The 25,584-nt window shown below is 41.7% G+C and overlaps 1 protein-coding gene across 1 annotated transcript in view; it reads left to right on the top strand.

Annotated features, from left to right (window-relative positions):
* Positions 1-25,584, top strand: part of Zcwpw2 (zinc finger CW-type and PWWP domain containing 2) — an 86,390-nt gene that overhangs the window by 58,746 nt on the left and 2,060 nt on the right. Inside the window, exons 4-8 of the mRNA XM_021207841.2 lie at positions 1,047-1,161; positions 4,265-4,311; positions 10,779-10,837; positions 13,070-13,137; positions 23,169-23,266. Of these exons, the coding sequence (XP_021063500.1) occupies positions 1,047-1,161; positions 4,265-4,311; positions 10,779-10,837; positions 13,070-13,137; positions 23,169-23,266 (387 nt within the window). The remainder of the gene's footprint in view (positions 1-1,046; positions 1,162-4,264; positions 4,312-10,778; positions 10,838-13,069; positions 13,138-23,168; positions 23,267-25,584) is intronic.

The raw sequence follows: 25,584 nt of genomic DNA, 5'->3' as shown, positions 1-25,584 counted from the left end.
TTGGATGGTGATGGTCTAGACCACCTGTAACTACAACAAATGCCAGAATGTAGCAAATCATTAAATGGCAATGTTGGGCATAGTTAGATCAAATAGTTGATATTAATTTGGGGACTACCCATGTGGCAACCCGAAAAGGGCTTTGTTCACAGTTTCATTCTGTGAGTTGAGAGGGAATGTTGTAGAGGTAGAAAATTGTGTGCAAATACTGCATTATTCCTTCTATCTAGGACAAGCCTAAGAGCTTCATGTCTGGGTGGTAAATATATAGCAGTGGAAGAAATATCCATATCCTCTCTGATGGCATTTTCAAAAAGAAAATCAGTCATGCATTTTATAAATTGTAATATTTAAAGTCATAAAAAACTTCCTAGCAATTAAAAGGTTTTAGAAAAATTGCTGTATTAGATGATTGATATTTTTAATTCAGGTTCTTTTGTTCAGTTTTTTAAACATCTAGAAGATGTGCAATGCCTTGTTAGAATGACACACACTGCATTCTTACTATCCTAGAAACTATCATCCACTGTGTCCTGTAACACTCATGAAAAGTCAGTGAGTGGTTGGCTGCGCAGACTCACATAGTATATACATGGAGAGACGGGGCACAGCAGGCAGAGTGTGTGTGTGTGTGTGTGTGTGTGTGTGTGTGTGTGTGTGTGTAGGTCTGGCACAACACCGAACTAGATGCAAATAGAATTAATTGTCTTACACTAAGAACACTGCTTTGTCACTCCCTACCACTTGAGTCTCATTCTCTGACACATAAAGTGAGGTTAGTGTTACCCTTCAGGTACATTCTGCTCACTGCTTGCTTACCCTGGGGGCATGGGAAATGCATCGTATCATCTTAATGAAGGGTTATTAACTCGTGAGATTCTCACAACTCTGCCAAGATTTAAAACACTAAAACACTAGCCAGGTACCAAGTCTAAGCAATATTTAGACTTAGCTCCAGTGAGTGTTATGTCAAGTAGAGGTTCTAAAACAAAATTAACATTTGAAAATAAACACTATTCCTTGTCTGAATTTGTGCATTTCTCTAGACAGCAGAATGTACAAAGAGGAAGAGGTGGTATACCAGTGCCCTCGAGGAAGCGTACCAACTCTACAGGTGTTCAGCAGAGCAAAGACTAGCAGTGTGCTGCCTAGCAAAGCCCAGTATGTAGTTTTCTCTTCTTACTGTCCAAACCAGAACTCTTGGATGTATGCCTCCTAAAATATGTCTGCACATTTAAATTTTTATTTGTTTTCTTTATGTACAAATATGGTTTCTGTTCATTGTAAAAGATTTTTCAAGTGAATTAATAGCACATATCTTGTTCTCTGAGATTATTTTTAGTTTAAACACAGGCACTGTAATTAGTGCTTTCTGCTATTTTATTTACTCTTAGATTGCATAAACCATTACTTCAAAACATATAATTAAAATATTAGAAACCATAGATTTAAAATGTATTCCTCATATGATAGTTTTACAGGGATATTCTGGGTTTTGTATTATTTTGTTTGGTTTTTGAGAATATAGTGTTTTCAAAATGCTTGATTTTAAAATAATTTCAAAGCGGGGGTGAATCATATACTCCTAATTTTAAAATTGTTTTATTCTGTTTTTCTTATCTATTGTGGACATACTGTGGTGTTCTAGTAGAGGTCAGAGAACCACTTTAGGGGTTCAGTTAACTCATTCTCTGAGGTGGGTCCTGGGGGATAGGTCAAACTCAGTCAACAGGCAAGTGCCTTTACTGCCTGAACCACCTCACAGGCTTATAGCATTTTAGTTCTCATATGTAACTGCAGGAGCCAGCGTCTCTTCTGGTGTGATGGTGACCAGAGCCACAATGCTTATCATTTGTCTTCTCCTCGCTTTCAGGCCAACTGAATGACTTTAAAACATAAACTTAGGTAGATAGGGTTTTTTTTTTCTTTTTTCTCAAATAAAAAGTTTCCTATACACATTTATTGAGAATGTATATGAAACTTTTCCAATGGAGAAAAAACTTCACCATTACTGTTGAAGGCCAAATCTTTACATAAAGTACTGTGCTTCAAACTTAAAGTAATAGACAGAAGGCTGTGTGGGATGTAAAATAACTGATCACTGTACAAGAATATTTGAAAATATATTTGGGTTTATTATAATCATTTCCTAGGACAGTCATCATCTTTTTAAAGTTAAGTATGCCGTGCCTACTACCTTCCAGGTGAGTGAGTGTCAGTCCATGAGCCCACCCTGCTGGGCAGGCGCCTCCACTGTGTCACCTGCTTAGCCTGTGCTTGGTATTTGGAATGATTCTGCTAGTTCCTGCTTTCCCCCCAGAATTTTATTCATGTTTTTACAAAATAGTCTTTCATGTTGAGCTGTCTTGGGTTCACAAAAATTGGATGTAGGTAGAGTTCTACACACCTACAGAACTTGCCCTCTCCTCCCATCAAAGCCCACACCATGTGATTTGTTGTAACTAGTGAGCCTACACCAACACTTCTCATAACCTGAGTTCATAGTGCACATGAGACTTGATTCTAGTTTTACACTGTGTGTCATCATTGGCATACTGCACACAATCATTTCATGGCCTTAAGATCCCATGTCCTTCTTACTCATCTTTTCTCCTGCCAACACTCGGAAGCTACTTTTGCTATTGCCGTCTCCACAGTTTTCCTTTTTCCAGAATGTCTCATGGGCATCCTTCCATATGGGCTTCCTTCCTATAGTGACACACACTTAAGTTTCTTCCACATCTTTGCATCGTTCTGTATCTCATGCCTTTACTCCTATGTATACCACACTTTCCATCACTCATCTACCTAGGATTGTTTCACGTTTGGATTGTTATTGATGACTGTAGTTTTCCTGTGGCCATGAAGTTTCAATCCCTTTAGTAAACAGTAGCCAAGATAGATAGCAGATACTGTGTTGAAGACATGCTGATTTCCAGGGTTGTGTCAGCAGTGATTGAGAACCCCTGTTGCTCTGCAGGCTCTAAGCATTGTATTACAATCAACTGTGCTTTTCCCCAGAGGCCCTGGTTACCCCTGGGTTCAACACTGCCATATGCATATTTGTTCCTTTGAGTTTTCTTTACTGCAGTGTCTTTTCAGGTCTTGACTATTTACATGGCAATCTTTCTGCAACCTTAGCCTCCAAATGCTGGGGTTATAGGGTTACACCATCATGCCCAGCTGAGCCTTCCTTGCTTCTCTCTCTCCCATCCCTTCCTTCCTCCTTGCCTTCCTTCTTTATTTGTCCCTTTTCATTTCAGTCAGTTTCATTTAATACAGTCTCAAGCTTAGAGCTTCACTCTCCAGGCCACATCCTGTTTACTCATGACTTTATCAAAGACATTCTTCCTTCTGTTAAAGGACCTTTGATCTTCTGGCATTTCTTTCTGACTCTCCTCTCCCACTACCCCTGTATGTCCTAACATCTCTCCCTTTTAACCTGTTCTCTTCAACAACACATTATATCGGGTCGGTGCCACCCATAAGTGTATAGGTGTAAGCCATCCATTGGGCAAAGGAAGCCTACAGTATCTACCCCTCAAAGAAGATGATTCTCTGTTGTTTTTAAATAACATACATATATTGTATATACCAAAATAATATATTGGATATTTTTTCCAGTGAGCTAGTTGGTTACTGAATATTCTGGTTTTGGTGGTAGTCTGAGAAATGGTACCAGTATCCCCATTCTTGTGGAGTCACATCCAAGGCAGTATTGGTACCTCAGTGGTCTCAAATGGAAGCAGCAGACACCATGGACAGACTAGGGGCTTGTAATCAAATGGGTCTACTCTGCCAGTACAACCACAGACAGGATGCTAGAGTATCTCCTCAGTTGTACATGGAAGATAAATTGTGTGCCTTACAATGTTACATAGACTAAATGAAGTACAGTTTATATGATATTTTTATCCAGTGTACAGTATGTAACAGGTGTGCAAGTAGTGACAGCATGGACTTAATTCTAGATTTTATGTACTCCAGAGTGCACACACCAACCAGAAAACAGAAGTTAGACAGATTTGATGCTAACTAATAATATTCCAAGAACATCCATTCTTGACATTATGGCTTTTGGATTACTTAGCTCTACTCAACTCTGAGGAAGTGAATTTATTAGTGTTTTAGTTAAAAGGGCCACTGAAAACAGTCCTGTTTCTAATGTGTGATAAAGCAGAAAATTGTAATTTTGTACTTATGTATCTATTTCAACAGGAAGATGGATTCTTTTTTAAAGTAGATATATTGTATTATCTTACAGACAGAGCCAAAACAGGCACCAAAGCTGCTGTGGTGGCCAAGAAAAGGGTAAGACTGTGTTTAAAGTTAACTTTAAATTCTATTTTTTAAGGGAAAATAAATTACTAAAAAGAATTATATAATCTGATTTTTCATTCTGAAGTTTACTTGAATATACAGTTGCTATTGTGTGCTGACTATCAACCATGTTTGTGATGACTTCCATTAATTCTATGTAACTAGGGCAATAGAAACACTGATGGGCAAGGGAGCAAGTACTTTATTTAAATCATGCTTCACACAGACACTCAGAACAATGTTTTCATACATATCACATTACTGGAACTCATGAGAAATTAATTTTTCCTAGGAAATTTAAACAATAAATTCATAGCTTAGTATGGCTGTTAAGCTTAAGAAGAGAATTACATTGAACAACTAAATAAAATTCTGGGTAGACTACTTTAATGGAAGCTTATAAAGCCAAGAACATTTAAAATACATTTTAAAAATTTAATGTATTATTTTAAATTTTATATCTAGGATAGTGTTGAACACTATTTTTGTGCAAAATATAATTACAATATTGGCATTCTCAGATGGCAATGTCTAATTACAGGATATTACTGAAGTGGAAAAAGAGAGGTGCTTACAGCATACACTTGGACACAGATTGTATCAGTGACGTAGAAACACCAAGTGTATTAAATAGAGGAGCCTGTGTGTGGTTGCCTGGGTTCATGGCTGGGCTTGAGGAAGAGACCAGAGATGGCCAAGTGCAGCATGACGCATACACAGAAAGGACTGTTCTTCATGGGTCTAGAGACTGTCCATGAGATGAACATCACTTCTGGTGTGTGTGCACACACAGCTATACATGGGTGCGTGGGGAGGGAGGGGTTCATTTAAGACAAAATTTTGATTTTTTTTTGGTCATCGTTCATGTTTTGGTTTTGGTTTTTAGGCAAAGTCTTGCTAGGTTGCTCAGGTTGGCCTCAGGCTCATTGGCCAGGAACCCCTGCTTGTCATTCCTTACAGGGATATGATGCCACACCCTGGTATGTTTGTTTGTTTGTTTTGGATTTTTAAATTCCATCCTTTTGCTCTTGGACTTTACATGTGAAGGCTGCTACTTCTCCTCAGGAAGGAGTTCATGGTCACAGAAGACACAGCTATGTCTGTAAGGGTCCAGGGCCACGCCTGAGTGCACACTGGGGATTTGCAGAGTATGGGAGGCAGCACAGCAGTGTCACTTCAGAATGTGGGCAGAGTTAGTGATTTCACTCTCTTCTCTTACGTGGACTAAGAAGTTATAAAGACATCAACTCTTACCAAGTGTCATTTACATTTGCCACTGTCCCCTAGGAGGGTGGCACTGTTAGATTTAGGGAAAGGCTACTTATTATAAATATGAGTGAAATGTCATAACAAACACACTGTTCCACCAAAATAACTACTAAAACAACGTGAAAACATGGATAAGCACCTAAACTTGATTTGATACTGAAAGTGTGAAATTTCATGTGCGGCTCTGTGGCTTCTGCTCCCACGCCTATTCTGATTGTAGACCAGTCCTCAGGTTGTATAGACTTGGGTCTGCTTAACTTTAGTGTGTGATGTTTCTGTTTATTAGTAAGTTTCTAGTGATAAATCTTATAAAATTAAAACATTACTAATAAAAACAAATGATGAAAGAAAACCAAGAGAAAAACTAATCTGGACAGGGTGGCACATGCCTGTAGTCCCAGCCTCGGGGTAGGGCAGGGGGATCAGGAGTTCAAGGTTATCCTTGACTACAAGGTGAGTTCGAGGCCAGCCAGGGCTATCCCAGATCCTGTCTTTAGAAACTGTTCTAGTCTTTATTACTAATAAAAATTTTCTCTTTGAAAATCACCTTCAAGTTCTAAGAATAACTTCCTTTTTACTTTTGTTTTTCTGTACATAATACTCATTTAAAGATTTAGTTGAGATTAATTCACCTGAAATTTGAGTTATTAATAAAATTTACCGAGTATATTTATGGGTTTTGCATCTATGGCTTGAATTAGCTGAAGGTAGAAAAATATTTTTTAATTTGTCTGTTGGGGATACTATTTACCACCCCCTTCCTCAGCTTCATCCCATCAAAACCAAATCAATAATGGTTATTAGCATAACGTAAAATAGAAATTTGAGTAATGACTTTATGTTTCATAGATTGCAGATATGTCCCTAGATATTAGATGATCTTTCTCTGCTCAATTGCAGCAACTGCTGTTCAATGTCAGTAAGAATTAATAGAACTGACTTATTACAGAATTCATGTTTATAAGATACTCTGGTGTATAAACATTCGGCTTCTGTATAATCTACTGATGACTTTGAGGGACTATTTATCTTTTGTTTATATGTTTAATGTCTTCAAATGTTTCAAAAATAATTTTCCCATATAAGGTGCATATCAGAAATGCCTACACCTAGCCGGGTGTGGTGGTGTACGCCTTTAATCCCAGCACTCGGGAGGCAGAGGCAGGCGGATTTCTGAGTTCGAGGCCAGCCTGGTCTACAGAGTGAGTTCCAGGACAGCCAAGGCTACACAGAGAAACCCTGTCTCTAAAAAAACCAAAAGAAAAAAAAATCCCTACACCAGTGTACACTGGAGAACCCACTCACCCAGACCACAGGGAATGATGGCCTTCCTTTTCTCCCATGAACATGTGTGCAGGGAGTCCTCTCTGGATTTTTCACAGGGTTGGTGCACGTTGTTCAAGCCTCACAAAATGATTAAGACTATGTCTTTTATTGTGTAATTGGGGGAGATTCTGTCTATCCTGTCGGAGAACAGTTCTTCTGTATTATTCTGGGGTGTAGGCTTACAAAACTGTACGCTGAGGATCCCCACAGGCTGAGGAGTCACTGAGTATTCTTAATGTTGAGGTTAATTGTAGAAAAATGGTGTAACACACAGTAACATTCTGAGCATTCATTTCTTTGTAAAAAAAAAATAATGTTGTGTTATAACCATTAAATGTTCTCTGTACATAGGCTCTTAACAATTTATTTTAAATGTTTCAGACGTCTCCCTAGAAACAGGGTCCCCTGCCAACATCCCCCATCTCCCAGCATCTCCCTTGCTGAAATGACCAATGGCTTTAGAAAAAACTGCACAGAGGCAGCAAATGTTTGCAGCTGACTTGGATTTGCACAGAACCTCCAGCCAGAAGTCAGATAATCTGATCCCTGGCTCCTTCATCAGCTGAGCAGCTTCTTCCTCCCTGGTGCCTTGTTGGAATTAACTCTTACCGTTCTTAAGTGTTTTACAGATATGAGTGAAATGTGAAGGACAAGCCACCCTGAATTTTTGTGTTCAGTTCCTGAGCAGGCCTTTTAGAAAATTTAAATAGCAAGTCTTTAAGATCTCTGAGTAATCATAGAGCCCCTAGAAGCCAGTCTCATCCTTAGCCACAGTTGGAGGTGCTAATAGGAAATCCTTCATGGCTTTTGTTCAAGGTGGCACTGGGAGCCAGCTTCTATTTTTAGAGAAGATTCCCTCTGTGCCTCTGTTCACTGCTTGAAGGCACACTCTGGTCGTTCTCTCTGGTAAGACCCTCAACCAAAGAAACCCACAGAGCTTCAGTACAACTGCAGAGAGCAGGAGACAGCAAGGAGTCTGTGAGTCTCACTGCCAGGCCCTGGGTTCTGATGCTGTTCAGGGGCCATGGGAATGCCAGACTCTACTGATAATTGACATGGCTAACATGATAATTGATGTGTAGTGTTTATGTCAGAAACAATAGAATTACATACTTTAAAACAATAGCATCCAAAATGGGGAGAGAAAATGATCATTTCAGTCCCCATCCATCTGGAGGAAATGCAGCCTGTCTACACTGGACTGTATTTGCTGTGGCCTGCAGTGGCTCAGGTTCAGCTGGCACCATCATTTATACCTGCCTGCTACAGGAAGTGGTTTGCATCCTTCCTTCACAAACACATCCCTGGCATATTTTCCAAAGAGAAATGGGCATGCTGTCTTTGCAGGTTTCTATAGCATTTCTTTTAACAAAGTTTTCTATATTATTCAAAGAATGCAGATTCCCCTCTGGAAAGTCTGTCGAGGCAGGTAGCTCTTTAGTGAGTGTTAACTGACAAGTATCCTCCAGAGAAGGTTATAATATAGACTTTGGCCTGCTTTAAGAACAAAATGCTGGATCTATGCTTTACACCTTCATACTTTAGGCAGCTTGTTTCTTCTGTTTAAAGCACAGCACATGGCTTAGGGAAATGCAGTGTTGAGTCAGAGTATATAAAGTTAATGTAAGTACAATTCCTAAGGATTTTCTTCATTTAGAGGTAAAGGCAATTCTACTGCTTCCCATTTCAGCTATCAATTCTAGTTGTATGTGTGTGTACACATATGTACATATGTGTATATGTGCATATATACATATATTCTCTCTTTTTCTTCATACTAGTCTGAAGTTAAACAATGTAATCTTCTTCTTTGGTGGTTATCTTTATATGTTAATATCTTCAATCACTTTTCTGGAACTTCTGTGTTGTTATTTTTAAAATTCCTCTATTGGTTTTAAATGTTGTAATTACATTTTTCTTTGTGACTAATTCAGTACCATCTATGTTCTTACTGCCCTGTCTGATTCCTTTCCTCTTCAGTTTTATCATCTTTGATTATGAATCCTCTTTGTTTTTCACTTCTCTACAAATTAGTCTTCTTTCTTTTTTATTTTTTTAAATTTTGAATCTTTCCCAGTGTTTAGAATCAAACTCAGGTCTTATGTCTGCTCTATAAAAACTCTATTCGAGGCCAACCTGAACAGCCTCGGCTATACAGAGAAACCCTGTCTCGAAAAAACCAAAAAACAAACACACAAACAAACAAAAAAAACCCCCACAACTCTATACAAGTTCTAGTTTTGAGCTCTCTACCCAGCCCCACTTAGGTTTTCATGGTTCGTTTAGTTTATCCTTTTTCATTAGTACTTCGAGCATCCTGTATGATATATTTTGATCAGGTTCACCCTTCCTCCAACTCCTCCCAGATCCACTGCTCCTCCCTGGCCTGGGCAGGATTTTTGGCTTCCATTTTGTCATTGTTGGACTTTGTTAAACCAATCAAGTTGGCACTGTTCTTGACACTTGGAGGTGTGACCTTCTACTCATTGCCAATAGCCCCTTGGGTGGAAGTGGGATTTCCTACCCACGTCCCTTCTCCACGCTAACTGAGGTTCTGTCTGGCCTGAGCCCGCAGAATCTTGAGTTCATGTAGATGTACATAATGCTTAATAACTTGTTTATCTCCACTTATTTTTGTTTTTCTTTTAGATTAAATCTCTGTAGTGTGTCCTTTCGTAGCTCTGTCAGAGGAATTGTTTTTTATTTTGAAAGCTTTAACGATTTTCTGAAAAAAATCATGGAAATTAGCAACTGAAACATGTAAACAGTTCCAAAGTTTCTCTGCTGTAATATTTAACAGCCTCAGCCAGCTCATCACCTGGTTTCCCAGTTGAATTGTTTGGGGTATAATCTAATTGATAATACCTTTCCGCAATGCTGTTGATAAGGCATCCCGCCCAGGCTGTACCTCAGGGCTCCAAGGGCAACCACTGTTGTGACTTCCAGGGTCATTCGTTAGTTTTGCTTGCTTTTGAACTTTATATCAACTGAACTATACATTGAGGACATTATTTTTGTGGGTTTTTACTTTTCTTGCATGTTCCTTTTGCCTTTAATTTTAGTTCTCCTTAACTAGTGAAGGTAGTGTTTGAGATCCTGTGGGAGTCTTTTACATCAATTGCTTCTGTGCTTCTGCCTCTCCTAGTTTAGAAATCCTAGAGAACCAGTGTGTGTGTGTGTGTGTGTTTTAAATTTAGAAATCTGAATGTTCTCACGAGACATAACTTTAGATTTTTCCTTCAATCGTATAGGCTGAGTGTTTTCTTTTTCCCATCTAACGTGGCAGCCCAGATATATAACACCTGCGTTTGTGCTCTAGTGAGGAAAGTTTTGCCTGTTCTTTTCATAGTCAAAAAAATCCTGTTGCCTCCAGGCCTTATCTCATCATTTCGCAGCAGAGTACAGAACTCGTCTTTGCTCAGACATAAAAAGCCAGCCATGTTTCTTGGGCTGTGCATTACTACAGATTGTTGGGGGTTTGTGCTATGTCACTCCCCACAAGGTACCTTTGCATTCTACACTTCTGTGGACTGAATGCTTCTGTTTTCCTTAAAGCTAAATGTTTGTCAGACTTAAAAATCATCTTGTTTCTATGTTTTTGTGAAGGTACACATGGGAATGTTTGAGATAGCAGATTCTTATTTGACAATTCCGTTTCTGCAGTCAGGCGGGTTAGTACCTCTGCAATGACTGTGAGGTGGAGGCTAGCCCGAAAGGTCTTGCTGAGGAGTATGGACTGAGTGACTGTGAGCTGGAGGCTAGACCAAAAGGTCTTGCTGAGGAGTATGGGTAGCACAAAGCCCACTAGTATATTGAACAGCTCTAACAGTATGAACTAACTCATTTTTGATCTTTATTTGTAGATGCAAGTTTCCAAAATTAAGACTGAAAAGAAAAGGCCCAGGGTTAGAAAGAGGAAAAGGTATGTTCTGTGAAGTTAAAGTATTAGGATAAAATTGAGATGTATAAATTATATTTAATTATTGTATACATTTTCCCTGATTTTTTTCTTCACTGGGTAGACATTGTACTTGAATCTTTTTGAAAGAATTAGTAAATTAACAGTTGGAAGTACAGAAAAAGTTATGCTTTATTTTGTTTGGTTTGGTTTTCCAACAGGGTTTCACTAAGTAGTCCAGGCTACTCTCAAATTACCTCCCCTCCTGTCTCAGCCTCATAGATGCTGGGATCACAGGCACAAGTCATGGTACTTGGCTGAGAAAGTTTTATATTCTTACAAGTATGTTGAACCAGAACTTTTTTTAAAAAAAAAAAGACTATTCAGTGTATGCACATTATCAGCTATTTTGTTTTTAATTTTTATTTATTTATAATCCATCCATTGTAAATTAATGGTGTCCCCCTCCCCAGTCTTCCCTCCCACAGTTCCTAATCCCATTCTTCCTCCCCCTGTCTCTGAGAGGATGTTCCTCACCCCACCAGGCCTCCCTCCCTGGTACCTCAAACCTCTCTTCTCCCACTGAAGCTAGACCAGGCAGTCCTTTGCTGTGTATGTGCTGGGGCCTCTGAACAGCTCGTGTGTGCTGCGTGGCGGCTCAGTGTCTGGGAGCTCCAGGAGTCCGGCTTAGCTGAGACTGCTGGTCTTCCTATGGGGTTGTTCTCTCCTTCGGTTTCTTCAAGCCTTCCCCTAATTCAACCATAGGGATCTCTGACTTCAGTGCAGTGGTTGGGTGTAAGTATCTGCGTCTGTCTCAGTCAGCTGTTGGTTGGGCCTCTCAGAGGACAGTCATGCTAGGCTCCTGCCTGTAAGCACACCACAGCATCAGTAATAGCGCTAAGTCTTGGTGCCCCACTGTGAGACGGATCCCACTGTGAGACAGATCCCAAGTTGAGCCCATCACTGCATCTCTTTTCCATTTCTGTCCCTCCAGTTCTTTTAGACAGGTCAGAAATTTTTACTGAGAGTTGGTAACCCCATCCCTACGCTGTCTACCTCCTGGAGGTGCACTCTTTGAGTTCCCTCTCCCCACTGTTGGGCATTTCTGCTAAGGTCATGCCCATTGAGTCCTGAGAGTCTCTCACCTTCCAGGTTGGATCAGAACTTTTAAAGATTATTATCATTCAAACATCCAAGACAGCCTTTAGCTTAGAATAGGTAAGACAGCCTGGGGTCAGATCTCCATAATAAAGTAGTAAGCCATTGATAATATGCCAGTGCTTCTCACTGAACTAGCTTAGACATGTATGTTTCAGTATGTGACCAGGGCTGTACTAGGATTCCCAGTCACAAATAAAGGCTGCCATGCCTTTACAGAAGAAAGCCAGTTCTTAGATTACTGATTTATGTATGCATTCTATTTTTGTTGTTGTTGGTTTGTATGTTAGAAGTGTGTGGGGCATGTACATTCATGGTACACGTGTGTAGGAAGAGGACAAATCTCAGGAATTGACTCTCTCCGGAGACCTCAGAGGGTCAGGGTAGTGAGCTCAGGTTGCCAGTCCTGTGCAAGTCCTGGAGATAGGAGTTGTGAGTCCCATCTCCACCCTCTTGATCACTCATCTTTAAAAATGGACTTTGGTTGCCTTAATTACACACCGCAGTAAACCCATCACACATATTGGGCAACGTTGTAAAGTTAGCTCTGTTTAAAAGGTGAAGACTCATGGCTTGCAACCGACTCCTAGGAACCTCTGATGGCAACAGTGCACCGGCACAGACATTTCTTGTCAGAGTGCACTGTGATGGGGAAACGTGGCTTTGACTTCCGACAGAACAGGTTCTGTCATGGCATGATTTACCTGTGCTGACAGACTTCTCATTGCCTCTGTAGTCTCAGTGCCTCAGCCTCTTTATATAACAAGGACAATGCTTACTTAGTAGATATTTTTGGAAGGTAATTACATGAGGAATGCCTGTGTGAGTGCTTGTTGGATTAGCCTCTTAGTGCTCTACTGAGAGCACAGGTCATATTTGTTCCCTGTGAGACAACCAAGAAAACACACCCAAAGTGTGAGATATATATAGTCACATATACAATTACCAAATACGCATTTGCATGTGTGCAGTAAAATGCATACATGTATGTCTGTGCACATGTGCATGAATGGATGCGTATGTGTGTATACATGTGTATGCATGTCTGTATGTTGTGGTTTCTCTTTTGAAACTAAATCTGTCAAAATCTTTTTTTAGGGATGCTGCTTTAAAGTGCTCTGTTGAAATTTTTTGTTCTGATGAAGCCCTATCAAAGGAAAACATGGGTATGTGAAGCCTGTCATGGTTTTAGTTTCTTTGCCTGGATATAATTTTTAAAAATGTAGTTGTTCTAAGCAGAGCTCATGGAGGCTCACAGAGACTGAAGTAGCAGTCACAGAGCCTACATGGGTGTGCTCTAGGTCCTGTGCATATATATTATGGCCACGGCTTGCTGTTTTTGTGGTACTCCTGACAGTGGCAGTGGTGGTGTCTCTAACCCTTTTGCCTGAGCTTGGGACCCCTTCTTTCCTGTTGGGTTCCCTAGCTCAGCTCTGATGTGAGGTTTTTGCCTGGTGTTATTTATCTTGTTGTCATGTTTGGTTGATGTTTCTGGGAGGCCTGGTCTTTTCTGGGAGATTGAGGTGGGGTGGGCGTAGGGAGAGGGGAGGTGTGTGTAGGGACTGGCAGGAGGAGAGAGAAGCTGTAGTCAGTACATCTTGCATAAGAGAAGAATAAAACTGTAGTTGTTGGTTTTTAAGGTATACAAAGCCATTGTGCATATATAGGAGTAAAAGGTTAGTGGGTCATTTTGTGTCAAATGAGAGGTCTTCAGTTTTCTTTGAGTTTCTGTCTTAATTAAATTTTTCTGAAATTGGCATATATTTAGTGTTTTAAAATAAATTGCTGACAACTGTAGAAGAAAATGCTATCAACTGTGCGTCAACCCAGACCTTTCCATCCCAAACCTATTGGAATCCAAAGAAAGAGGGAGAAATGGAAAAATGGTACTAAAAGCTTATGGCCTAGGCTGAAGTAATTGCCACTGGTAATTGTAGTCATTATTTTTCTATTGCTGTTGTAAAGTACCATGACCAAGGCAAATGTTTAAGTTCGTTTATGGTTCAGAGGGTTAGAGTTCATAACAGTGTAGCCAACATCTGCTGAGAGCTCACATCTTGATTCACACCAGGAAGCAGAGAAAGAACATTGAGATTCACAGGTGTCTTTTGAAACCTGAAAACCCAGTGACACCCCTCCTCCAGCAAAGTTACCCCTAATCACAAACAGTTCCACCAAGTATTGAAATCACTAGCCTATGGGGTTGCTCTCATCCAAGTCTCCACAATGTCAGAAGTAATAGAAAGAGTGTGAATGCAAGCACGAGGTTTGCTGCTGATTGACTTGCCCTCCATCCTCATCAGTTTTCAAAAGTAAGCCAATGCTTTATTTGCAAGGTCGCGCTGTGATAGACCTGCTCAAAGCACATTGGACCAGAGGTTCTGTTATTAGTGCTCCTCCTCGAAGCCACTGCACAGCCATGGACAATGCATTTCAAGTGACTTAAGTGAGCCACTGACCTGTAGTCCTGTGTAAAGAAAGTGAAGCAGGGAGAGGAAGGATGGAATATTTATTTTCAAAGCTCTTTTGTTTTTCTTCCCAAGCATGGTCAAGTCCTGTTGTTCCTGCCTCTGTTCAAGGCCTCTGCTGTTGATTTCACACTCCTGACATCTGTTCTTGGCGACTTCCTCCTTTTGACTTTCATGATCAATTTGATTCCTATGTTCCAGTAGCAAGGCAGAGGTCTGTATATTCCTAAATGGACACATAGAGGAGGGCTAGCCAACTTACCCAAAGGCTCTGCCTCAGTTAGGGTTTCACTGCTGTGAAGAGACACCATGACCAAGGCAACTCTTAGAAGGACAACATTTAATTGAAGCTGTCTAATAAGTTCAGAGGTTCATTATCATCAAGGCGGGAACATGGCAGCATCCAGGCAGGCATGGTGCAGGCAGAGCTGAGTTCTCCATCTTCATCTGAAGGTTGTTAGCAGAATGCTGGCTTCCAGGCAGCTAGGATGAGGGCCTTAAAGCCCACACCCACAGTGACACCTATTCCAACAGGGCCACACTAATAATAGGTGCCACTCCCTGGGCTGAGCACATACAAACCATTACAGGCTCCTAAGCCAGCCCCCTTCTCATTCTAAGAAGGAGTTTATTTGGAACTGCCCTTACTTTCCTTCTATTATTTTTATCTTCTCTCTTTACTTGATTCTTTTTTTTTTTTTTTTTTGTTCCTGAAGGGAGCCCTTCCCTATATTTCAGCTAATTAGTTTCAGTGGTCAGAGGCCACTGTAAATATCCTCTCTGGACCACTCTGATCCCTGCTCAGCCCTGAAGGGACACTTCAAGCTTGCGGCACACTCCAGTTGCGATATTTTACCCAAGCACTAGGCCAAGCAAACAGAAGTGGAAACTCTGAGTCTTGAAAAAAAAATCGTTGCTCTATAGTATTTGCTAGGTATTTTGTTACAACAATGCGAAAATTAATCCAAGGAACAGTTGTCAGAAACCTTCCTGAGTGGGGACTGACAGTCAGACAGCAGGTTGGCAGTCAACCAGATGGCCTCCAAGACAGCCCAGTTATTTCAAATCCACCACCAGCACAATGAGTAACGCTTCACTCTAGCTGCAGGGAACATGGCTGCTAGAGCCAGGACCCCTGCTCCAGAAGGCTTTGCTCCAGTCTTGACCACCTAGACATTCCACATGGGTCATGGAGAACATCGATTCTAGGATAAAACTCAGTCTGCTGTAAAAAGAAGCAGCTCTTTTGATGATGAGTGAGAGATACACTTCTCTTAGGATATTAGGATAAGTTTTATAATACAGTTAGGAATTATATTGGTTGAAGAAAGTGCTAATAGTAGGGTCTCCTTAACATCCATGACCTTATTAAGCATGGTAGTTGGCTAGGTTAACACTATTGGGCATGATTTCCCTGTAAAGATGTGAAAACATGCAACTAATCCATTTTATTCCATCTCATCATCAACAATTAAAAAGTAGGAATCACTAAACCACTCCATTGTGTTCTTTCCCAGAGGAAACGCCAGGAAACAGTGATTCCTTTTCATTCTTAACTCCTTGGGACTGGAAATAAGGCTCCATTGGTGGAGTGCTCACCTAGCAAGCACAGAGCTCAGGATTTCATGCTCAGCACCACAGAAGTTTGGTGTGGTAGCACATGCCTCTAAGGTCATTCTCAGGAAAGCCAAGGATACATGAGAGTGATCCTGTGCAAAAACGAAGTAATCAGCATTGATTGCAAAAGAACTATAAGGGACTGAGGAATGCTCAGCCCTAAATCTTATACATAGGTATACTACACCCATACATGCAAGGCTCAGGGATCATGATGGAAGAGGGGAGAGAAAAATAAGAGCCAGAGATTCTGGGTGACTACAAAGAAACTGTCCTGGACAAAGCAGGGCAGTTTATACTTAAGCGTTCACAGCAATTTGAGACATTTTGCACGACAAGTGTAGGCTTATGACAGACAGAATTCCAGAATGGAGATAGAAGGTGGGTGCTAAGTCAGACTTCTAGCTAAGGAGCTCCTCACAAGTGGTAGCTGCTGGGAGAGAGAGTCAGTTTCCTTTACAGATGTAGCCAGGGCAGGTAGACAGCACCCTGCAGTGATGGCCACACACACCAGTACATAAGGTATCAACTGATTAAGAAACAAGAGAGAAGGTAAAGTTGGGTGGATAGGAAGGTGAGGTGGATCTGGAAGGAGTTAGGGGGCAGTGAATTTCATCAAAACACATTGTACAGAATTTTCAAAGAACAAATAAAATTCTGAATAAAAGCAAATAAATAAAACCAACAGCATGTAAGGAACAACAAAACTCGTTTCAAACTTTGAAATTTCTATCAATATTTCTGTGGATCCCTATTGTTAAAATCCCTTTTTTGTGGGTGGTGGGTGGATGATGTGAACATTGCTGCCCTTCCTTCAAAGGTCTTAGCAACAAACCAGCAGTGAGCTTACTGAGCTTGCTGATAAAGCATGACAGGAGTGTGGGTGACTCCGAAGCTGCCATGCTGGACAGTCTTTACTAAGTATGTTTATGGCTTTTCCATACCTGCAGAGATGGAGCCCAGCTTCCCTGAGTCTTTCCCCAGCCTATATACTCTAGCCTGAGACTCCAAGGCCATGTGTAGTTAGGGCAGCATTGCATAAAAATGCCCGAGTGGAATGGCCTGATGCTCAAGTGAAGGTCTAGTGACCCACCCACACTTTCTAGGAGTGAGTGTCAATACCAGCAGGCTTCATAGTGATAGACACTTAGAAGAAGGCATAGGTGATCTCATGAAAGTTGTAATAGTTTGGTTCAGAGGATAGCACTTTAGAGAAATCCCTCTTTCCAAGTATCAATATCCAATTTCTTTAGAGCACTGAGGGCCTCAGGTTCAGTGCTTGTTGCTTGAGAGCCAATTCTTCAGAACAGAGAGCTGGTGAGGAATAAATCTCATTAATTCAGGGCCAATCCATGCCTATCAAGGGTATGCCAGCATCGAAGCACCCACTTTGAGAACCCAGATATACACAGGGCTTTTATTAGAGAAGGAAGGGAGAGCAGGGGACAGTAGGCTCCTGTGAGGGAAATCTGCTCATGCCCAGTGACTTCTGTAGCCCAGGGCTCATGTCTCCTGTTTTCTTCTCCAACCGCTGCGTCACTGGCCTTCTGGGGCTACTTCCTGTTGCTCTCTAGACAGCCGTTCTTTTCTGTAAATTAAGCTTCATGGCGAGTGCTGTGCTTTGTGTTATTTGACTTCTGGAACTAAAGGACAAGTAGGACCATTTCATGGTGTGGCTGTAATCTGGAGGAGCCAGGCCTTCTGGGTTTTGTGAATGTAGAGAGAAGTACAGCTAACACCTTAATCATGGACATACAATCTTTATATTCTCTTCAGAGTCAATAAGCTTTGGCCCATTTAGTCACTTTGATGTGAATTCACTTTAGAATTTTGGATGCCAAGCAAAGGGAAGAGAAATAACCTTGCAAAGGACAAAGCACAGGGAACCACTGTTGCAGTGGCTCCCACAAGGGTGGGGTCAGTCCTACTCTGTGACAGAAGGTGACCTAAGTCCAAGTTCCTAGCTTCAATTTCCTAGCATCCTCACATGATACAGTTTCTTACTTTCCTGCCTCAGATTAGCTGTTTGGGGATGGAATCTTCTCCTCTCTCCTCCCTCCCCCACCCCCCTCTCCCTCTCCTCTTCCTCTCCCCTTCCTTTCCCCCTCTCTCCCTCCCCCTTCTCTATTTCCCTCCTTCCCTCTCCCTTTCTGCTCTCAACAGTGAGTTGAATCAAGTCAGGAAACTAAGGATAATCATCCCAGATAGGAGACGATAGGTGTACAATAAGCAAAGGCGTTCCTTCTGTCTCCAGCTGGGGAGGATATCATTGACCAATTCTGATAACTGAGTCTGTAGATTACAGTAACTGCCGTTTCTTAAGAATCATTTTTGAATTTCAGTTTACAATATAAGAATGCTTATAGGAAAGCAAGCTTCCTGTTGCTCTGGAAGCAAAACTCAACACCAGTCAAGTTGTTAAGCGTCCTGGCCAGTTGATGAAGTCCTCCCTTACTCTGTCTACCCTTTGATCAGGAGGCAGTGCAGGCTTTTCTCCAGATTGCTTGCAAACAGAGATTACAGTGAACTTGGCAATGGCATACCTCATCGTAACCTGATTGTACTGTGGCCTAGTGTTAGAAGGGTAAAGATGTTTGCCTGCCATTTTCTTTTATAGCATAGCTTAAAATCCATCTTTTCAACAGGATATTAAATTTCAGTGTCAGTTTTCATAAACTCAGGATGTAAAGTAGGGAAAAAATTGTGAGGGGAACCAGAGTCAGCCTGAGGGTCAGCACAAATAGTGGCCTGTGAATTAACAGGTTCTGTTACTAAAGAGAGAGCTACCACAGCTGGAGCAGTGGAGACAGCCCCGAGCGTGGAAGCACATGTGGCTCAAGCCTGACCCCAGGAGCTGATCCCAGAACTCAGGTAAAGGCTGCATTAGGCAGCACACAGCAGTAATCACAGCAAGACACAGGAGAACGGAGAAGCCAGCCTAGAGTGTGCTGCATGCAGAAACAATAGAGATCCTGCTTTAACAAGATGGAAGATGAGACCCTCCTCCTCAGAGCTGTCCTCTGACTTCTACATGCATGCTGTGGCATGCACACACACACATGTAAATAAGTGAACAATTTTTTAATCTAGTAAAATTGGATGTTAATTTCATTCAATGTGCTTCAGTACAAGCATCCATTCCTCTAGCAAGTCTGGATTCAGTAGACATGGTGTATCCATGTTTAAAATGAATTACCCAGCTGATCCTTAGGCCCAGCAGACTCTGAGTGCTCCTGATCCAGAATGGGGTACTCTGTGGTCTTCAGCCACAGTGAAAGGAAGCAGCTGCTTGGGGAGCTAACCAACATGTCCACTGCAAGCTTTGTTGGTCTGCGTTTAAACATGAGAGCTATTCCAAACATGAGGGTTATTCCAAAACAAGTTTTGCAAATAGCCCAATGTTGCCTGGGTAGAGATCACAGTGAGGCAGGCTGCTTAGTCTCTGATTACTTTCTTGAGTTCCTAGTCCACAGTAGATGCAATATAAATATGTGTTGATTGAATAGAAGTATGCCTAGGCAGAGAGATGCTGGTCCGAATATTTATGCAAATTGTAATGTGTGTAATGAGTAAAATGTATAAAGGGAAAACTGGTTTTCCTGTGCTATAGCAACAACCACAGGGAGATTTTTCTGTTTCCTACCTGCCATGATCTTGGTCGGTACTGCTATTAATAGTGCTTTATTGGAATTTAAAATTCTCTTTCTTATGCCCTGCCTGGGTATATTTAGATGTATGACTTGTGGTGATCCGCCCTGGTAGAGAAGAAGTATTGTGTCAGACTGCTGGGAACAGGTGGAAGGCAAGGGTGTGGCAGTCCCTCCAGGTTATGCTGGCTTTGGGCAGGCTTCTGTCTCTGGTGCCATGCAGCAAGCTATGTGTATGCTATTTTCTCTGATCTTTGCTTCAGCAAGACTTTGTGTCAAGTAAAACTGCTGTTTTATTTAGGTAGAATACAATTCTGTCATTATCATAGGCTCTTAGGTGGTGGCGGTGTCATTATTATATCTCAACATATTAAATGAAGTATAAACACCTTTATACTTATGCTATGCAAAAGTATACTTCATAGCTATGCAAAAAAGACATTTATCAACATAGTGTTTTCTTTGTTAAAATCATACTGGTCAATTAACATATGTTGTCACTTGGATTAGAAATGGATGAACCTATGGAGCCTTGGAGATGGCTCAGTAGTTAAATTGCTAGCCATGCAAGGGTGAGGACCAAAGTCAGAATCCCCAGAAACCATGACAGATCTCAGTGGGCCGCAGCTGGCCAGCAGGACTAGCCATATCAGAGCGCTCCGGGCTCCTTTGTGAGTAAGTAAGGTAATTGAACAATGGAAGATCATCCCTGACCCTACCAACCCCAGGCCTCCACAAACATTCACAAAAGTATGCGTGCACCCTGCAAAGGCTCCGCTCCACAAGTCCCATACATGAAAGTGGAAAAAGAGAGGGAAAAGAAAGGGTGAGTGTGCACTCAGCCCAGCCAGTTTGTCATGTGCTTTCGCAGCCTTTGATGTCCTGCATGGGTACAGCATTCCAACCATCTTCTCCCCATACACCCCTTCTCCTCCCAAGTCCACTCCCAACTTCCCCCACTCTCTTAACTTTGTGTCATCCCCACCCAGCCCCCCAAATAATCTGGTAGTCTAGTCTTAGTGATCATGGGTATGGGGCCATTTACAGGAGTATTGTGGACCTACCATAGGATGGAAAACTGGCCTCCCCCACTATCAACTGCCTATAGCTCCTTGGTTGTGATGTGAGATTTATAAACGTAATTGAGTTTGGTACCCTGGGACCCCAATTAAGAAGAAATATGCAACAAATTCTAATGAGCTTTTTATATTTCAAAAGCATTTTGTACTATATACATATCAAGAAAATTAGCTACTCCTTTCAAAGAATTATAAAAACTTAACCTGTAAATTCATAATAGAATTTTGCAACAAGCAGAGATCCTATATAAAAACCATATGACAACAAAAATTAAGCAGGTAAGAAAAAGCTATAAAGAAATCTCTTATTTTTTATGCTAAGTAAAGATAAAATTTTTAAATATTAAAGTTCATTTTTCTTTTTATTTCTGTATTACTTAGAAGAATTCTTTCTGGGTGGTCAAGATTATGAATTAGTCCTCACTGATCTTCACGCCTGTCTCTGTACCAATACCATGTGGCTTTTTTCTCACTATTCTCTGTAGTAGAGCTCAAGGTCAGGGACGGTGATTCCCCCGGAGTTCTCTTATTGTAGAGAATGGCATGGCACAGGCTCTAAGATCCACTGTAGACAAATGGGACCTCATAAAATTGAAAAACTTCTGTAAGGCAAAGGACACAGTCATCAGGACAAAATCCTACATCTGATAGAAGACTAATATCCAATATATACACAGAACTAAAGTAGTTAGACTCCAGAGAACCAAATAACTCTATTAAAAATTGGGGTATAGCGCTAAACAAAGAATTCTCAACTGAAGAATATGGAATGGCCAAAAAGCACCTAAAGAAATGTTCAACATCCTTAGTCATCAGGGAAATGCAAATCAAAGCAACCAGGAGATTCCACCTCACACCAGTCAGAATGGCTAACATCAAAAATTCAGGCAACAGCAGATGCTGGCGAGGAATTGGAGAAAGAGGAACACTCCTCCATTGCTGGTGGCACTGCAAGCTGGTACAAGCACTCTGGAAATCAGTCTGGCGGTTCCTCAGAAAATTGAACACAGTACTACAGGAGGATCCAGCAATACCACTCCTGGGCATATACCCAGAAGATGCTCCAACTTGTAATAAGGACACATGCTCCACTATGTTCATAGCAGCCTTATTTATAATAGCCAGAAGCTGGAAAGAACCCAGATGTCCCTCAACAGAGGAATGGATACAGAAAATGTAGTACATTTACACAACGGACTACTAGTCAGCTATTAAAAACAAATGACTTTGTTTTTGTTTGTTTGTTTTTTGTTTTTCGATACAGGGTTTCTCTGTATAGCCCCAGCTGTCCTGGAATTCACTCTGTAGACCAGNCTGACCTTGAACTCAGAAATCCGCCTGCCTCTGCCTCCCAAGTGGCATGTGCCACCACTGCCTGGCAAGATTTATTTATTTATTTATTTATTTATTTATTTATTTATTTAATATGAATATATATATATTAAATACTGTTAAATTGAACAGAGGTGTGTAGCCATGGGAGATAGGGAACTGGGAGTAGCCTACAGAGAGTCCCAGATGCCAGGAAAGCAAGCAGCTCCCAGGACTCAACTCGGATGACCTTAGCTGAAATACCCCACAAAGGGGAGAGAGAACCTGTAGAGACTATGTCCAGAGGTTAGGCATGGTCCCCAGATGAGGGATGGGGCCACCCACCCTTCTCAGAATTTTAACCCAGAATTGTTCCTGTCTAAAGGAAATTCAGGGACAAAGTGTGCAGCAGAGACTGAAGGAAAAGGTATCCAGAGACTGCCCCACCTAGGGATCCATCTCACATGCAGACACCAAACCCAGACAGTATTGCTGATGCCAAGAAATGCTTGCTGATAGGAGCCTGATATGTATGTCTCCTGAGAGGCTCTGCTAGAGCCTTACTGATACAGATGCTTGCAGTCAACCATCGGACTGAGCACAGGGACCCCAATGGAGGAGTTAGGGGAAGGACTGAAGGAACTGAGGGGGTTTGCAACCCCATAGGAAGAACAACAATATAAACCAACCAGAGCGCCCCCCCCCCCACTGGAGCTCCCAGGAACGAAACCAGTAACCAAAGAATACACATGGAGGGAGCCATGGCTCTAGCTGCATATGTAGCAGAAGATGGCCTTATCTGGCATCAATGGGAGGGGAAGCCCTTGGTCCTATGAGCTCTCAAAGCCCCAGAGTAGGGGAATGCTAGGGCGGTGAGCCAAGGAGTGGGTCGGTGGGTAGGGGAGCACTATTATAGAAGCAGGGGAAGAGGGAGAAGGGAGGAGGTTTTCAGAGGAGAAACCTGGAAGGGGATAACATTTGAAATGTAAATAAATTAAATAACAAATAAAAAGATTATGAATTAGATGGCATTAACTAAAGATGCAGCTTTTACTGTACTCATGATTTCCTTTAGTTGTCTCTGAGACTGAAGGTTTGCTGAAAGAACTGGAGAAAATGCTGCAACAAATCCAAGAACCCACAGCAAGAGAGGATGCGTCACAGGGAGAGCAGGTTAGTATGCAGAGGCGCCACCCCCAGCTTCAGGTTCTCTGACTGATGGGCATTTCAGTCAGATTCGTACTTTACTCCACGTCTAAAATGTGAGCCACTGATCATCATGATGTTAATAAACTAGAGGCTGTCAAGAAGCCAAACTATATTCTGGGAAAAATGTGAGTTTACACAAAGGTTTAACTTTAGATCTTTGGGGTTAGGATGAAGGAAGCTGCAGGGGTGTCCTGTAGCTGAGGTGGACCATTGCAGAGAGACCTGGGATTGGCCATCATGACGCAATACTTGACAGAATGACTAGAAGAGATGTCAGTTCATCTCGGAGGCCATGCTGGTGTAGAGCACTGCACTCCTGGGTGAGAGAGGAAGCAGAGGACAAAAGACAGGAAGGGGCCAGGGCAAGAGAGCACCCATGGGCATATGCTAGCACCTACTTCCAGATGCTCAGCCCCACCTTCTGCCTGCCACTCCCAGTAACACCTCTCCACCTGTGTTATGAATGTGTCATGGAACTCATGTGTTGGTTAGCTCAGAGTCTTCATGCTCAGTCTCTAGAAAAGCCCAAACTGGCATACCTGCTTTCTAAGTATCATTAATTCTATGGAGATTTCTTAATTCAGTGAAGGTGACAGTTTTAGATGAATAGCAATAGACTCCCCCCTTGCTTGCGATATTTCCAGGTAAGAGAAGTGAGGTATAGTAGTAGCAGATCCTGGAACAGGGGAGTAGCTTGGTCAGAACCTTCTTTGCCCCATCTGTGCACTGAAACATGTGTATCTCGGCTACTGTAAGGCAAAACCTCTCAGTGCTAACAGAGCAGAGGTGGAGCTCACCAGGGCACCCATGTCATCTCCACCATGTCTGGGCTAGCTCCTCTTTCCTCTTGCTTTTAACTAATTATGCTGCAGTCAGAGAGCTGTGTGTCCTTACTATCCAATATCTGCATAAATGGAATGAGAGTTTGTGATAGAAAGCTCAGCCATTTATAAAAAATAGCATTGGGCCAATTGTGCATAAAAATCAGTCTCAGGACAGACACTTTATCCTCTGGTATAGTTGTTCCCTAAGTAGTTAGGAAACAAACGGCGGTGGGAGGTTACATAAGTTTCATTAATTCCATTCAGATACGTAGTGTGCCCCAGTCAAGGAAGCACACCAAGACAAAAATCCCCGACATAATCATTGGGATTTTATTGCCTTATAATTATTTGTTAATAACATAAACTTAATGTAATTCAGGTTCTGCAGCCGAGGACTTGTACCACTTAACAGTTACTCATGTCCTACTTTAGAGAACTGTCATAGTCAGATAAGACAAACGCACTGTGGGTCAGAGGTGACAGTGGGCAGTGCTAGCTCTAAGAGGGAATGCATTCTTGAGTCCCTCTCTTGTTTCCCCCATGCTCATGCAGGGACACTGCATACTGCATAGCCCTCTCAGTGACAGGTGGATTGAGAAGTTCATTCATACATGTCGTCAGACTGCAGGCTTCGTTTACATCCTTACCCAGTATGAAGACATGGATCCTCCATCTTTTTTCTAGCTCTCCTGCAGATAGGGTCTCCCTTGGTGGTGTGGGTTCTCTGTGTAGTAGAGGCTGGCCTCAAACATTAATCCACCTGTCTCAGCTCTAACTCCTGAGTGCTGGAGTCGTAGGTGTTCCTCAGCTCTAACTCCTGAGTGCTGGAGTCGTAGGTGTTCCTCAGCTCTAACTCCTGAGTGCTGGAGTCGTAGGTGCTCAGCTAAAGCTGAGTCTTTAACGCCTTTCTTCCCGAGTTAAAGACTAAGGAACGTGTACAGGATGTAGTTTCCTAGAGATGGATGTCTTAGAGGAAGTAGATGTCAGTCCTTGCTGAGTTGGAAAACACAGAAAGCTCCCAGTCAGTGCCAGCTGCACAGCTGCCCTGATCTGCATGCTATGACTCAGCCCACAGTGCATTTTCCACCTCCAGTGCATTTCCCTTCCAGTACACAGGCTTCTTCCCATGTATGGCTGCACTTGTAGAACAGGATGTGTAGACTGGTGACATGGGTTATAATACAAATTACATAAATATATATTATACATTAATATATAATAAATAACATATCTATACAATAATACAAATTATGATACAAATATAAACATACAAATTATTCCTTCTTAGCAATTGTGTGCTCAGTTCAACACTACACGGTTTTATGCAATGTGTTTTGTGGTTTGTGGTTTTTGGGTTTTTTTTCCTCTCTCCTTTCTTTCTTTCTTTCTTTCTTTCTTTCTTTCTTTCTTTCTTTCTTTCTTTCTTTCTTTCTTTCTTTCTTTCTTTCTTTCTTTCTT

The sequence above is a fragment of the Mus pahari genome, chromosome 10 (assembly GCF_900095145.1).
Source record: "Mus pahari chromosome 10, PAHARI_EIJ_v1.1, whole genome shotgun sequence".
Taxonomy (NCBI): domain Eukaryota; kingdom Metazoa; phylum Chordata; class Mammalia; order Rodentia; family Muridae; genus Mus; species Mus pahari.
Note: the sequence above shows the minus strand (reverse complement) of the source record. Positions and strands in the feature narration are given on the sequence as shown.